This window comes from Cyprinus carpio, chromosome B21 (assembly GCF_018340385.1).
Source record: "Cyprinus carpio isolate SPL01 chromosome B21, ASM1834038v1, whole genome shotgun sequence".
In the NCBI taxonomy this organism is placed as follows: Eukaryota; Metazoa; Chordata; class Actinopteri; order Cypriniformes; family Cyprinidae; genus Cyprinus; species Cyprinus carpio.
Genome location: NC_056617.1, coordinates 12,967,335 through 12,983,957, shown reverse-complemented (window position 1 = coordinate 12,983,957; position 16,623 = coordinate 12,967,335). Strand labels below are relative to the sequence as shown.

Below are 16,623 nucleotides of genomic sequence, written 5' to 3'. Positions count from 1 at the left end.
CTTTGAACTTGTCTTTACATGAACTGCAGATGATCAATGCAAACGAAATAAAACTGCTTACTTGTGAGTTTTGCAATGCTTAGTTTATAGCACCATCTAGAGGTAGAACTGTTAAACTGATTATTAAAAGCTAATAATCTAAATATAAATTTAATCATCATCATCAACAACATTTTTGGTACGCTGTAAAGTATGAAGTGTGTGTTGAAAAACATCTGAATTATAAAACGTGTTTTCATGAAATGCTGCTTCTATAAGTGTAACCTAAAGTCTAGTCTGAACAACCCGTTTAATGTTCTTAGCGCTGTTGACCTGCCTTTTCTAATAGAGATTGCTAATGTGTCGTCATCATGACGTATTCCCAGTGGTAAACGCAAAGCATTTTGGGAAACCGCGGCACAAACATAACGCGCCAGACTTCTATGCATGGAGGGAAGAACGCTATAAACTGGAATAGAAGTGGCGTAAAGCTTAAGAACGGAATATCCTTTTATCGTTTTCCAGCGTGGAAAAATAATAGTACAAGCCATGTTTCAGAGGTGACAAATAGTTGACGAATGGCATTGATAGCAGCAGTAAGGAGCCCAAGATTACCTTCGATAAACACTCCACCACACACGATGGTGTGTTCAAAGCATTTTCACAAAGGTAAGTTACAATTACTCTCTGTAAATGTTATGTTGTGGGCAAAAACCAGCGTGTTTTGTTTGACTTAACCAGACCATTAGCTTAAGTTACCAACGTACTAAAGCGTAACGTTAATAAGTTTTAAATGTTGTACATCTAGGCTACATAGCAATTTATTTGGTGACTGTGTTTGCAGGCAAACCTGCCTATGAAATGTTGGAGTGTGATCCTGACTGGACCCCTTCTCTGTACCTCGTCCATACTGAGGTCAAAGCTACGAACACAGACCGGTTCAAGCCTTTTTGGAGAATTATATACCATGCTCACATCTAATATGTAAATGTTTATTGTTTTCCAAAATATTTTGTAATGTCTCTTCTCACATGTAATGATTTTTAGCCATGTCTGTAAATAAAATACACAAAGACCGAATGAAATTCTGCCTCCTTTATCTGTATTAAGGAAGAATTGTGCAAAATCAGTGTTCTTTGGTTGCAAACACAATTACATAACTTAAATAGTAGTAACAATCCAACTTAATTTCAGTTTCTTTACATATTTAACATGTAAACACATTTAGATGAATACATTTACATTATTAAAAAGTCCATAGAAAACTTCGTGTGTGTATGCACTAACACTTAGTATCATGTAGTTGTAAATATATGGGTGCTGGAAGTTGGGCAACAGTTTGACGTCCCTTGACCAGTCGCTCTGCTCGTAAGGATCCAGTCTTTTGATTCCCTTTTTTTCTCGTCATATCTCGTCTTTGCATTAGGATTTAGTTTTAGGCGGTATGGTACGACAATGTTTTCTTTAGTCCGCTGCATTTTGTACGATTATATTCTGGTTTTTCACGCTAATATTTCATTATTTTCATGCCAGAACACTAGCCTGTTATGCCAACCCATGTAAACTGGCCAAACATACCCATAATTCTTTGCGTTCTGATGACGTTGCCGCCCAGTTGGTCACATGTCTTAGCAATCTCTATAGCGATTACACCTAAATATTTCACTATCACTTATCTGACAAAGTTTGCCTCTTTCTTTGTTATGAACATTTACTGTACACTTCTTTCCGACAGGTGGCGATGTAGAATTATGTCGATTTGTTTTCTCCTTGGAGAAGAAGTCGCTTTATGAAAGGGTAAACACTGGTCTACACTCCAATACAGCAGGTGGCGATAATGCACCTAACAGTGGTGCTACCCGCAATAAAAGCGAAGAAGGAGAAGAGAAGAAGTCGCTGCTTCCGTGGACCTCAAACACGCGTGGTAAAGATTCAGGACGGTTGTTAACTAGTGTGTTATACAATAATGGGTAAAATAAAAAAATCTCGTAATCGTAGTAAATTTAATTACAATAAAAACAAAAAGAAGCTGAAAAAGAAGATAAGAAGAAAGGAGAAACCGCACATTGATTGGTAAGTTCAAGTACATACTACATGCCAAATAGAAAAGGCCCTCGCTACACAAACAACCTATTTTATACAGTTACTTGTTATTTTACTGGCTATTCTTGTAAGAAAAAAAAGAAAGAAAACCGTTCGCTTTATTTGTATTAAATGCGTACTTGTGTACTTCATATATCTTAAAAGACTATATATATATATTTAGGTTAGTATTAATGCAATAATTAATGGCCACTTGAGTGTAGCTATTGAGTAACGTTACATGACGCACAAAAACGTTTTGGTTTTTAAGTACACTTTATTTAAATCATTTTTTAATAATCTTTTCTCCAGCTTTAGAGTACACATATTTTATTGTTGACTAATATCCTTTTATTGGAGTGTGCTGATATTAGTTTTAAAGTTAATGTTTAAACTTAAAAAAAACTTTGTAATTACAAACTGCGAAGACATTTAAATTACATTTATTTAAATGCATAACAAACGTTTAAATGACATCAAGTATATATTTTAGTTTACCATAAATGCTTGTATGTACATTCAGCAGTTCTTAAATTACATACAAGGAGATATATTTGTATGAGTACAATTTTATTTTTCTAAAAGTCATTTGTCATCTGAAACCTCTGTTGTTGATTTTATTCAAATGGGTTGATTAACATGGCTGATTTAAAGTCCTCAGATACGTAAGGCTTGGGATGAACACAAAACAGTTAAGCAGAATCTACAAGACATGGGGCTGTCACTTGGGACAAAGGGTATGCTTCCAATTAAAAACAAAAAGGCAAGTACTAAGCTTCAATCACTATGTTACAATGTATTTATACAAATCCTTTCTGCTTATGATAATCTAATGCATTTAACCGATGTTTCAGGAAATGGAAAGTAAACCAGCGGAGACAAATGTATTGAAACCGTACGTCATTGAAGGTATCTATCAGAACTAATGGTTCTCAGCTGGTTTTTAAATCTGTTATCGAAATTTATAAATATTTTCATGAGCTGCATAATATGATTTGGTGTCTAAATTGCAGCAATGGAGGTAGAGGCCAGTCTCCGTGGTGAGAGCAGGACCACATGCTCCACTGACATGACTGAATATGTTCAATACATGGTGAAGGAACACAATGAGGATTATAAGGTAAAAGAGAGCTGTATATATCAATGATCCTCCCAGACATTAAAACAAGACTCCTTTGATAGTTCACATAACTGATTGTGTTTTATTGGTATTTCAGGCAATGGCAAGGGATGAGAAAAACTACTATCAGGACACACCAAAGCAGATTAAACGGAAAGTGGAATTTTACAAACGGTGTCATCCTAAGGAATATGCTGCGTTCATTGCATCTCTGCAATCTCAGAAGTCTATATGATGTCACAGCGAAGAACTGGTGTCTTAAACTGATGGTCAGAATGTCACCTTTGTGTCTGTTAAGTGTGTCTTAAGGATGAGTGTATACATAGAGAAAAGATTTTCAACAGTTTGTTTCAACTCTGACAACTTTCTTTAACAATGTTAACTTTTAAATGATGTGTATATCAATCTGGTGAGCAACTTGAGTATCTTCCGAAGTATAAAAATTACATTTTGTAAATTCTGACTTATTGATGGGTAAGTTTAATATGTTTTGGCAAATAAAAATAATACACAGGAGTGAAAACAACTCTTCAATACAATGCAACATAAAGAAAAAATCTGGGTTCAGTACAAGCAGCATTCTGCTGGTCAATTCCGCAAATTAGTGTGGAAAAATTTAATATGGGGGAGACACAAAACCAACAAGTCAGATATTTTCTGTGTTCAACATTGTGCCAAAAATGTTGTTGATGGAGCTGAACCCAGAACATTGATTTAAGACACAATAATTACAGATTTGCACTGCAGTAGTGCTTCTGTAGACATTGTTGTTGCTTCATCACTGTTTCTTAGAAATGTCACGTGCTACATGTACATGCTAAATAAAACACGCATGACTGTTTGTGAATAAGAAGTCTGAATCTGCCAGCAGCTTATACAAGTTATATAAAATTATTAGCCTCACAGTTCCGCTCCAGGATTATCAAATGTGTAAGAGTTCTGATTAATCAGCATTGCAAAACCCTCACTATAAGACTAAAAACAATGCATTTGCATTCACAGAGGCCTTTCATTTGTTCATTGAGATCTGGGTTAAGCCATATTTTTCAAGAGACTGAATTTGAGATGGATTTCATAGTTCTCCCTCCATAGCACTAGCTCTTGTTGATGGTAATTCAAACCACTTGCATAAGCAGACCTTACTGATTTCACAGTGAAGAGGCCATAGTTTTGTACAGCTGTGCAACTTCAAAACAAAATCTCCACTGAAAGCCTAAATCACAGTTATGAAAAGAGAATTATCTGAGGTATCCACTGTCAATAACACAGTCTGGCATGGATAAATTGGCTTAATCTCATGGAATGTTCTATTCTACCTCAAAATCCAAAGAGAAGAAAGATTAAAATTTTAATTAAAAACAAATTTACATAATACATACATTGTGTGTGTGTGTGTGTAGTATGTGTATACACACACACAATGTATATACATGCATATATATATATATATATGGGCCATTCTACAGAATTGTTGCAAACTGCTGTCCCACAACCAAAAACACATTTATCTTAGATGTATATTAATATTCTTGTATTATCTATTGAATCCCACAATAATATTTAAAATATTAGTAAGATTAATATATATAAAATAATAATTGGGTACTTTCAATTGGGAGGTGGCTTTATGCAAAAAAAAAAAAAAGATGTCCTGCATGTTTTTTTTTTGTTAATTGTGAAGTTTTATACAAAAACATTTGTTCTGGGCTGATTTTTATTTAACTAATAAATTTATGATCAGGAAATATTCCTGTGTCCCCCTCTCTCATAGCTACAAGATATGAGTAGATAGGTCTCACCATTTTGAGGTAAATGTGTTCAAAATGTGAGAATTCTGTGTTTAACTTTAAGGAATGTCACTACTGAACACCTTTTTTAAGAGTTAATAACATTTAGTTCTTATATGCATACCACTGCTCAGAACTGTGCTAGCTAACCATGTGCTGATTAGCATTTTTGAGCTAGGTTCAAAAGTATCAAAAAATTTCACTACCGAAACATTTAGTGGAGTTTTGGTAGTGACATCTTTGGTTTTTGGGGTGTTATCCCATAGAATTTTCACTACTGAAACATGAAAGGGAACACATAATCCACATATTTGGGGGAAATAAACAAAATTTTTGTACGTTTAATAGTGTTTTAGAATGCGAGTTAAAATTCTGTAATTTGATGTTGTTGCTACCAAATCATTACTATCACTACTAGGATGTTTTGTCAAAAACAAAGTATACTGAATTATCAACATAGATGTTATGATAGTTTTGGTTCAATGTATAATAGGTCAATATAACCCTTCTAATTAAATTATTATGTGTTTCGATAGTGACAAATTTTACGAGAGGAAAATATTCAAAAAAAATTTGTTAATACAACATCAGAATTAACTGCACAATTACTAGAAATGTGTACCCTGAATATTATACAATTTGCAAACATACAACTTTTTTGGAAAAATAGTTTTCAATTTCTGTATAATGCCCCATATATATATATATATATATATATATATATATATATATATATATATATATATATATATATATATATATATATATATATATATATATACACATACATATATATATATACACATACACACACGTGTGTGTGTGTGTGTGTGTAGATCAAAGGAAGGGTATATGCGAAACATGTACAAGAAATATTCATTGTCAAGCAAAACACAATTTCCTGTTTCTTTCTGTGATTCGCCAAGTTGACTCCACATGCAGAGCTAAAGCATATGTAATGTGCTCTTTGTAATACTAAATATAATAATCCTATTTCTGACAAGTGATATATTGTACATTGTAACTAGCAGCAATAATGCCCACAGTAGTCATTTTGAAAAAAGAAAAAAGTGTTTGTTCAACTCCTTCAATGTCTCAACAATAGCATTGCCATGACGCAAGTGCTCCTTACTTTTTGCACTATTCAAGGATGAAACCAATACATCGAATGCTCCCTCATTCCTTAAGATCCCTTTGCCTGTCCTTTCTGGCACAGTAGTGCCAACCTTCAAATGGCAGCTTGGTTTCATACCAATGTCAGAAGCAGGTCTTTGAACTTTTGGAGGCCACAGGTTCTGCTTAATCCGTCAGATCCTGACTGAGCAGCCAGTAGGAAAAGCTTCCTCTGATCAGCCACTGAGCTCAGTGAGAGAGCCTCACGCAGCTCTGGGACGGTAACAGCATCAGGCTTATCCTGGATGAGGGTATAAAAAGCATTTTAGTCCAGATTCACACTGAAACATAAACAAGTGAGCCTGGCACTCAATTAAAGAGATGAATCATCAGAGAAAAATGGATATCCAAACCTATATGACTTCCTTCTGCGAAACACAAATGAAGATGTGCTGAAAGGTTAATTTGATGTTTGTCTTTACAATTAAAGTCAGCAGTGTCCAGTGTTGTTGTAAACCCCTGTGACTTTGTATGAGTCTCTTCAAAATAGGATGAACTATCAAATCAAGTAACCTTTATTTATATAAGCAGTTTTACTGTGAACTATCCCTTTAACTAGGATCTAGGAAATCAATATAAAGCCTTTCTAACATTATAAACAGGGTTAAAGTTTAAACCAAGGACTGAGCCTTTGGTTACCTGCTTGTTTCCCAAGACCACCACTGGTAGATCAGTGTCTGCTTTAAGTAATCGATGGAGCTCGTCTTTGGCCTGAGAGAGCCGGCCTCTATCAGAGGAGTCCACCACGTACACCAAGATATGTGTTCTCCTTAGGTAATCCACCCAGTACATTCGCAAGTCTTCACCACCTCCAACTGATAGGAAAAGATAATCAAAATAGGACTTAACTGTATGATGTTATTACTGCCATAGACAGACAAACAGGCTTTTCTAAAATGAGAAATCATAAATAAGGCATTAACTGAATATGTATTACTTGTAGAGCAGGAATTAAAGTATTCCACATGAGAAATATGTGCACTTAATCATATTTAATGTGTACTAGTAGTGTACTTCAAAGTATATTTAAAAAAACTACACTTGCAGATAACATAATATTAATGAAATAAAACACGACATAAGTGCACTTAAGAGAGTACACTTATCAAAAAGTGCATTTTGTAATAATGTCAAAAGATTTCAGTGCTTTATAAAAGTACACTTTTTGTGTTGACTAACATGCTAAAGCACGAATGAAGTACTTGATATTTTATTTTAACTAATGTATTATTTGATATTACATTTACGTTAATATATTCTAAATGTACTTAATAGCAACTTCATCATTACAAATGTATAATTACAAATATATTTAAATACAGGACATAAAAGTTTCAATGGAAATTATATTAAAGTATAGTTTACTATAAATGATTGTCAGTACATTCAGCATAACACTTTAGCCATATTGCAAGACAAAAGTGGTAAGAAAATGACAAATAAAGATGTACATAACCATACCTGAATGGGTTAAATACACTCTCAAGATCACAGTCTCAAGTTGCATTTAATATAAATGTAAACTATAATACAGTACATTTTAATTTATTTGTAAATAACATGCAATTACGTGTCAGAAAACATTACATTCAGTATGCGCCTAAGTATATTCTTTTAAAGTACATTCTTTCTGCAAAAGTACTCTTTTTAAAATTGTGCTACATTGTACTTCTTCCTCACAAAGGTATGCAAGTGAACAGAGTGGTCTGGCACTGATCCATACTTTCCAAGAAGTCCAGCTGGCAGGCAGGTGTGTGTAGGCTGATGAAGTTGAAGCCGCGTGTGGGTCTGCAGCCCCTCCTGGAGCCTGCTCCACTCAGCCCCTGCAGAACGCTGCTCTTACCAGCACCATCCAACCCAAGAACAAGCACCTGCTTCTCACTGCGCTCCCCTCCCTCCTAAATATATACATGTTCATGGAAGAAAAGGGAGTGAAATGAGCAATAGAATAGAATTGGATTTAAAGTCTGTTTATCCAGAGTCTAGTGCTGGGATTTTAGTGCAAGCTGCTGGAATTTATTATGCAACTTCACGTACAAATAGAGTCTTGCCACCATTAATTAGGGTCTTAGTTGTGTAATAACAGACAGACTGACCCGGTTTCTGTTACTTTGGCTACTCTATTGCACTCTACATCAAATGTTATAATATTTTGTGGCACATAGTAAAAATGTGTTTTGCATTATTGTAACTTTATGTTCAAAATGAAGAATCCTTTTTTATCGAATGAACTTTCATGATCTTTCCCTAATGAATCGTTCAGACCAGTTTAACTGATTCATTGAAATGAACCAACTCAAAAGAACAATCTCTTCCAAAATTAATACCTAGCTGCTGACTGAAATTCTGAATATTTATATTCACTATAGAAATTTCCATGACTTTAATATATTTATTAATTTCAATGTCTGTTCCTGGCGTGGAAAATATAACATGACATTTTCGAGTATTCCATGACCTTGGGAACTATGTGTTCTTCTAAATATCGTTTTCGTTTTCTTTTTTGATAATAAACAATACGTTTGCAACAGTTTTTTGGGGGGCTTTCATGCAGATGGGTATTGTACTTTTAGTGAGAAATATTAAAAGGCATTACAAATGAACAGAAATTAGATAAAGATACGATAAGACAAGCAGGATTACTTTTCTCTATGCTATGATTTCTTAAAAAGTACATTTTAAGCATAATCTATATGCACATGAGTCATGACAGACATACAGTACGTACAGTTCAATTGACTGAGAGTTCCCTCGACAATTGTCTCTACCTATCAGTCACGCGCGACAGGCGGTATCATAAAAAGAGAAACTATTTCTTTCGCTTCATACTCACCTCTTTTAACGTGTAGTAGTCTGACTCTGGTGTCCATACTCGTCTTTTATAAAAAAGATTGAGTGCGATAAACAGCGCAGTCCCGACCGCAGCCATAGCGGCGCTGAACGCCACGGAGATATGACGCAGTACAACCATGAGCGCACCTGAACCCAAATGCTGTATTCGGTGCGCGAGCTGCCGCTTTTGCTCTCCAGTGCACGTGATCCGCCCTGGCTTGTTTTGAAAAGCACGCGCCCAGTTTCGTTCCAGCGGGTGACAGACAAGGGGCGGAGAAACCGTCAAGTCTTGAGATTACAAATGAAGGATGGTAACATAGTTTCGCATGGTAGACCCTAAAATAATAATAATAACAATAATAATAATAAAAAAATAATAATTAATTGCAGTTCAACTTAAATTTGCTGTCTGTAAATTGTTGTACCGTGGTATGTGTATAACACTAAAACTGTGGTGTATACTGAAACATTTTTGCTTTGAAAACAAATTACAAAAACTAACAAAGAGACAGACAAAAAAAAAAAGTTCAAATCGATTAACAAGTCATCCTCTCCTGCTCGCCGTTGGAGGGCGTTGTTTAGTTGAAATTTGGAGAAGGATGACTTCCCCTTGTTGACCAAATTCCTTTACATGTTCTTTATTCTTGATAGAGATGCCCATGCACCGTTGACAACTGCAACTGCACACTTCTGGATTTGCCTTGGTTCCTTTGATTTAAAATGAAAAGCAATTAACATACAGCTATAGAAATACCTTGATTATTTTGCATTTTCGTTAAGGCAACTTTTATGTCTAAAGTATGATTTAAAAACGCTTAAACACAACCATTCTATTATCAAATGATCAATTATTACAACGTTTATGATGCCCGCTTATGCTATTTTGTTGTTTTATTTTCATATTTTTCATATGATTGATTTATATACATATTTTATTTTGTTTGTCCATCCTTCTTTTTCTAACAGATATATAAAAAGTTTCAAAATCTTGAGGGGAATGTTATATTTTGCACCTTTTCCTATTAATTTGGTATTTATGTGTAGAATTCATAACAAATCATCATTGTCATCAATACTGCCATCAGTAGATTCGTGCCAAGCACTTTAAAGAACAATCAAGATGAGTCAAAAATAAAGTTAAATTTAAAAAAATAATTTGACACTTTTTTAAAAGTTAATTTTTTTTAGCTGTAATGTTATTTAATATTACATTTAAAGTTAATATATTCTAAATGTACTAACAACTTTATCATTACAAATGTGTAATTACAAATATATTTATATACAGGATATACTCGTTTCAATAGAAATTAAATTAAAGTATATTTTTTATTTATTTATTTATTTGGGAATTTTACATCATGATTTGTGAGCATTGTATTAATTGAACTGAGTAATTGATAATATATATATATATATATATGCAAGTTTACTTCTTATGTTAACTATTCCAGGGCTTGTTCAACCCCTCCAAAAAGTGGTAAATGTCATTACTATCACATTATCACACACTGAATATTAAAAATCTACTTAAAAGTTGATCTTTATTCCAGGACATGTGATAAATGTCCTCAATACCGCCCATACGTAATAAATAGGAAGAAAACTTTCCATCATTTATAACATACAAAATGATAAAACCTAATGATTAGCCTGAGTGTGCACTGCTACTAGAAGGGCTACGGCCATCACCTGTATGACGTAATCCATTCCAACTGCAGCATAGCGACCGAGCTTGACTACGGGGAAGAACCGCACACAGCCACTTAAAGGAGAAGACAACATTTGGAAACAAATGAGAAAGAAACGCGCTACTTTTAAAAGAAATCGCCGAAATGCTGTGGAAGTGATATGAATGCATCGACAAAACGAGCAGATACGGAATACATGTGTGTGGAATAACTGTTTGCGTTGGCTATATAACGAGCTTTTGGGCTAACAAGCTAGCACAGTTGTCGCTAAAACATGGTGGGCAGACACTGAGCGAAAAAAACCCTCTAAAGCGCTCAAATACTTGAGGATAATGCTGGAGAATTAATTCGTTTGCTGTCTTTACTGCTCGGAGGGAATTTTGTGGACTTTAAAATTGCCTTTTGGTTTTCTTTTCTTGGAGGAAAACTCTCGCGCACGACCTTTGAAAGTTTCGCGTTCTGACGTTTGGCGCAAGTTAACCATCCATCAGACTCCGCCAGAAAAGATGATTGATTGATGTATTGCGTACTTGACCGAGAATGCACAAGAAACGAAGAGTTTCTCACCATAAGCGCAACTCTTGCGGCAAAGTTACCCGATTCAGAGCATCACGCCCTCATCCATTCATTTCACAGCATTCGCTCTTGAAAACAATGCCTAATATATAGGCTGCAGGAACTGAACTGGAATATTGGAAACCGTATCATGGATTTTGTGGAATACATCTCTATGGCTAATTAATGGCACTTTTCTTATGCGTTAGGTTTAAATTTGGACTAGTCCATGAAAAGCAACACATGGTTTGCTTTCAAATCAATTTAGAAGACTTACAGAGAAAATTACATGGAGACTAGTTGGTCATGCCAAGGAAGGAGTTACCATTGCCAGAGGGTTGGGAAGAGGCCCTAGATTTTGACGGGAAGGTCTATTATATAGACCATATAAACCAAACCACCAGTTGGATTGACCCAAGGGATAGGTAAGTGATGAGTACTGTACGTTCTGGGAATGCATACTTGGTGCTTACTCAGTATACAGATGCATGCTGAGTCCATTACTCATATGTGCAGTTGTGATTCAGTGAATCTGTGGTAATTCAAATCATCTTTGTTTTGTAATACCGTTCACTACTCAAATCATATACGCACGTCAAAGCACCTAAAATGGATGCATTTTAGGGTCCATTTCAGTGTTTTTTCTATGTTGAAATATTGCTTTGTTCATCCAGAACCCATGATCAGTGCCTGCTTTACCATTTAAGTCCTCTTGGACTTTAACACAAAATCTGTGCAGGAATGCCTAAGATTATATTAGAATGTTTTCAAGCTCCAGTGGCTCAAGCTCTGGTATGTTCAGAAATTGTGCACTGGGTGTGTTTTTCCTTTCTTCCTTTTGGTTTTTACCGATGTAGTAATTTACAAGGTGCACAGAAATGGAAAGGTGATAGCAATCAGACTGCATATTTTTCCCCTTTGTGTGGTGCAACAGGTTTGCCTGTAGCCAGGAAACCAAGATGGCAGAAAGTTGTAAACAAGTACCTGGGACACATTCCTTAGCATGAACGCAGCCCACAGCTGATTCCCTCAAATCTGTTTCACAGCGAGTCAAGGTGCACGACGGGTTCAAAGTGCACCTGAGCTGTGCAAACTTTAACAAGAATGGTCGAATAGTTTTCAGTGCATTCCACACTTGTTCATTTGTTACAAGAGCTGTGTTTTTGGTCAAAATTAAATGGGTACTCCACCTAAAAATTTTATTTATTTGCTCACCAACATGTTCAAAACACGAATGACTTTATTTTGTGGGACACCAATGAAGATATTTTGAAAAAATGTTTCTATGTGTGTTTGTATTTTTGTCCATGCGTTGAAAGTCAGTGGGGACCAGTGCTGTTTTGGACCCCAAAATCTTTCCTTTGGTGGACAAAAAAACTCTATAAAATATATTCATTTGTGTTTCACAGAAAAAAATACAGTTTTTTTTGTGTGGTCTGTACTTAAGTGGTATTATAAAGAAAAGGCCAAAGAAAAAAGAAGGAAAAGAATGTGTAGCATAATTTTTGGGTGATTTGAAGCTGACTTGTCAGCCCCACTTTTTTTTCTATTTAACTCCAGTGTCATTTTGTTATACTGAAATAGTGCAGAAAACTCAACAGCTTTGAGCTGAGCAACTAAACAGAAACAAAAGCTGAAGCATAACAGACGTTTCCACGCTCATGCCTGGTCAGCTGGTCTTCTTGCACAGTGTGGTGCATCAAAGGCGCTAATTAAAAATGACAAATATTTCAAATCCTGACCCAAAACTGTCAGCGGACCCACCTCCCTCCGTCCCCCTGCATGCATCTCTCAGATGGCTGGTTCTTTCTGCTGAGCAACAGTTAGTTGACAGGGTGTTCTAATGTTAGTGGCTGTACTTGGTAATGAGCTCCCATTTGACATCCTACCTGTGGCAAATGCCTGGAGTTGCTGAGGCATCGATTGCCCTCCAGACATTAAATAATAATAATAATAATAATAATGTGCTGCTTGGAACTGTTAGAAAATTTTGGTTGGGTAATTTATGTGTAATATTAGTGGCTAGTGTAAGTGATATATTTTTCATGTAGTCATTTTTTTTTGAGTAGCTGTGTTTTATTTTTAAGTTATATTCCTGGTTCCCTGATATTAACATGCAACAATATGTACTTTTTGTAGAAGGAAGTACCTGCAGGCCTAAATCAGTTTTGTGGTTTTGCCAGACTGAGGTTAAGTTACATGTCATTAATTTACATATTAAATTTGTTCCTAATTTTCATTAATTTTTGTAATCATGCAAAGTATCAGTAATTGAAACCAATCACAAATGGTTACAACCTTTATTTAGCTCATTGAGAATAGAGACTTTAGCTGTGGTACAGTAGATTGCACATGCTCATGGGAGGTGGTTTAATCCCAGGATTTAAATTTTAAATCTTTCCTTTTTCTCTTATGTCTATTGTTCTATATAAACAATATAGGATAATGTATTATTTTTGTGTAACCAAACACTATAAGACATGTAATGTACATTTTTGACATTTCACTTAAATTCTTGATCAAATAAGCAAATAAGAAAAAATGCAAAATAAAAGCAGTATAGTGGTCTCAGACTTTTGGATCCACTGCTTATAATAGAATTAGAACTTCAGAATCATCAGATGTCACATAATTAGTTTTGTTGTATTTGTAAAGTTGCAAACTTGATGTCTAACCACATAAATGCAGAGAAAGCATTCTTGCGGCCTGCCCTCATGCACCGCGCTGGGCGGAACTGTTTTGTTTTGCCTCAGTGTGACATGCTGAAAACATGCGTTCAGGTAAATGGAATGTTATCTCGCTCTCTCTGATAGAAGACTGGCCATCTTCGGGGTGTAGCAGCACACTTTTATTGTCGGACCTTGAGCACGGTGTGCTGCTTATTGGAGCCTCATAAATGACTCGGGAATTTATGGAGTGCGCTGAATGAAAGTGTCTGACTCATCAGTTAGCTATGTCCTATGTTTGCACTCGACTGCGCGCTTTGTCATTTTGCATTAGACCATGGGTCCTGAGTCTTTGACTTCATAGGGTTTGATAGGGCCTCAAGAAAAGAACAGGAGACCTTACTGCAATTCTTGTTTTACATAATTAAAAAAAAAGAAAGAAAAAAAATAGCAGGCCATTGCACCATATTCATTCCATTCCTTCCTAATCATTCTAATGCGCAGATCTGAACAACATGCTTTGGGATTTTGAGCTTTTGAGTTCCCTTGGCTCTTGCCCATTTTAAGATCTCAGATATGCAGGCTTAAGCTCAGAGATTAATGTCACCCATTCAGATGAGATGTCAATGAGTCTGGAGAATTATGGCATGAGAAAAAGATAAGTGTTTCTCACTGTAGCCGTGTTCTTTGTTGTCTCACACAAATTTCTTTTCTCCAAGTTAAATTTAGAACAGGCCAGTGGGGGTCTCTCAGCAGAGTTTCATTATTCATAACATGAAAAAGGAGCTAGTTCAGTTTCACCCTCTTTGAAAGTCTTGAATCAACATGGGAAGGCAACAGCATGCGCTCACTTACTGCAGACATCTGTAAGATGATTTGCCTTGACTTGCCTTGGAGCTGAAGATATAGAATTCCAAGGTGTTCCATATATTATACTTTTACCAGCCGGTTAAAAGTCATTGCAAAGATTGCCCAGGAAAGTAAAGTTAGTTCTGAGAAAATAACCATTTGTTTGCAGATGCCACTTTGTTTGATATTTTATTTCTTATGTAATAATTTTTTTACATTACGTTTGGCTTAATGTGACTTTTTTTTTTTTTTTTTTTGTGAAAAATGGTTTAATCCTTTAAATATGCTGCACAAATCAGATTAATGTGGAATGTTCCTGATAATCTGAGAAGCACAGAGCTGAACTCATTGCGTAACCTTGCTGCTGGACGTAACACCATCAGAAAATACTCCTCCTAAAGTCTGAACGTTCAAGTATTTGAAACTGGGAAATATGACTTTCCTGCGCTGTACAAAAACAATGCCTAAAACCAAACGTAAATATTTTGTGGTGGTTGAAAACTCATAAAAGGTTAAGAAGAGAGAAAGACCAAAAAAAAAAAAAAAAAAAAAAATATATATATATATGTGTATATATATATATATATATATATATGTGTATATATATATATATATATATATATATATGTATATATGTATGTATATATATATATATATATATATATATATGTATGTGTATGTATGTGTATGTATATATATATATATTTGTAAAATAATATTGTGCAAATGGCACTTAAGCAACATCTGTCAAACCATTAAACCAGGCTTGGTTGGTTCAAGGTGTATTGGTCAGGCTGTAATCTCTAGGTTTTCTTTGATAAACAGCTGAATCTCTCAAATACTGTCAAGAAAGTAATATTGCAAGTTGTTCTCATTACTGTACCATACAGTGTTTGGTGCTTTAAATTGATCAAAAGTGACAGTAAAGACATAATGTTACAACAATGTCTATTTAAAATAAATGCTGTTCGATTAAACATTTTGTTAATCAGAGAAACCTGAAAAATTTTATTGTTTTAAATAGCACATTTTCCATTTTTCAGTATAGTGCAATAACTATTTTATGCTTACTATGCATCATAATTGTACAATGTATTTTTTATGTATTAGGATTAAGTCATTTTGAAATTGCATTTGAAGTAATAGAGTTTGCCTTAATCAGCTGACCTTATTGTGAAATTATCTTATCAGTAGGTGATAAGAGTCAGGAGTATAGTGGGTAATTTGGGGCAAACATAATAAATATTTATTTTACATAATAAAAATTTTTACATTTTAATTTTTTTAACTCAAAGCTTAATTAAAAAAAAAAATGTTCAAAATATTGCTGCCTTTGTTTCGCATCCTGATTAGCAATCTTATATCAGGTTAGTGATAATCCTCCTACCCTAGGCTCTTTAAATTTACTCTAAAATCTCCACAAGCTCTTTCTTTTTAATTGATTAGTCTAGCTAGCGAGTGCCAACAGAACTCTCCACTGAAGTTCAGCCAGACTACTTTACTAGCATTAGCGAACGCCTGCTAATAACAGTTTTAGCGTCGCTGTTTTTGGCCAAGTGAGTGTCCCCATTGCTCTACGGTGATCCAAAGCGCTGGGCTTGGAGAGCCACAGTGTGTTGCCTCAGAAACCTCTAGGCGATGGGTCAGCAGGATCTGTGGAATGCCCGGCTTGGGTTTCCGGCTATTGTGCTCGGCCAGCACACTGGAGGTGAATAGCCCGACATTCCTCTGATACCCCTCCCCCCCACACACATGCCCGTGCCACGCTCAAACTCTCAGTGATATGCTGGAGTGACATCCCACAGAAAATAGTCATGACGTGTGGAGGTCCAACAGCACACTGTCTTAATTGTGATTGTCCATTGACTGACAGTTGGATTCCCTGTTTG

At 35.3% G+C, this 16,623-nt stretch overlaps 3 protein-coding genes across 3 annotated transcripts in view; 2 read left to right on the top strand and 1 right to left on the bottom strand.

Moving 5' to 3' along the window:
• Positions 1-1,830: 1,830 nt before the first annotated feature.
• On the top strand, positions 1,831-4,022 carry nop16 (NOP16 nucleolar protein homolog (yeast)). The gene is made up of 5 exons (XM_019063333.2): positions 1,831-2,052; positions 2,716-2,824; positions 2,916-2,970; positions 3,075-3,181; positions 3,279-4,022. Exons 1-5 carry the CDS (start codon positions 1,946-1,948, stop codon positions 3,414-3,416), a joined length of 516 nt encoding a protein of 171 aa, XP_018918878.1. The 5' UTR covers positions 1,831-1,945; the 3' UTR covers positions 3,417-4,022.
• Positions 4,023-5,765: 1,743 nt separating this feature from the next.
• On the bottom strand, positions 5,766-9,753 carry arl10 (ADP-ribosylation factor-like 10). The gene is made up of 4 exons (XM_019063334.2): positions 8,975-9,753; positions 7,865-8,039; positions 6,781-6,956; positions 5,766-6,382 (listed from the first exon to the last, which is right to left on the bottom strand). Exons 1-4 carry the CDS (start codon positions 9,110-9,112, stop codon positions 6,215-6,217), a joined length of 657 nt encoding a protein of 218 aa, XP_018918879.2. The 5' UTR covers positions 9,113-9,753; the 3' UTR covers positions 5,766-6,214.
• A 919-nt stretch (positions 9,754-10,672) lies between these two features.
• The window catches only part of wwc1 (WW and C2 domain containing 1), a 33,984-nt gene continuing 28,033 nt past the window's right edge, over positions 10,673-16,623 (top strand). The window contains exon 1 of the mRNA XM_042747677.1: positions 10,673-11,644. Within this exon, the coding sequence (XP_042603611.1) occupies positions 11,526-11,644 (119 nt within the window). The 5' untranslated portion in view covers positions 10,673-11,525. The remainder of the gene's footprint in view (positions 11,645-16,623) is intronic.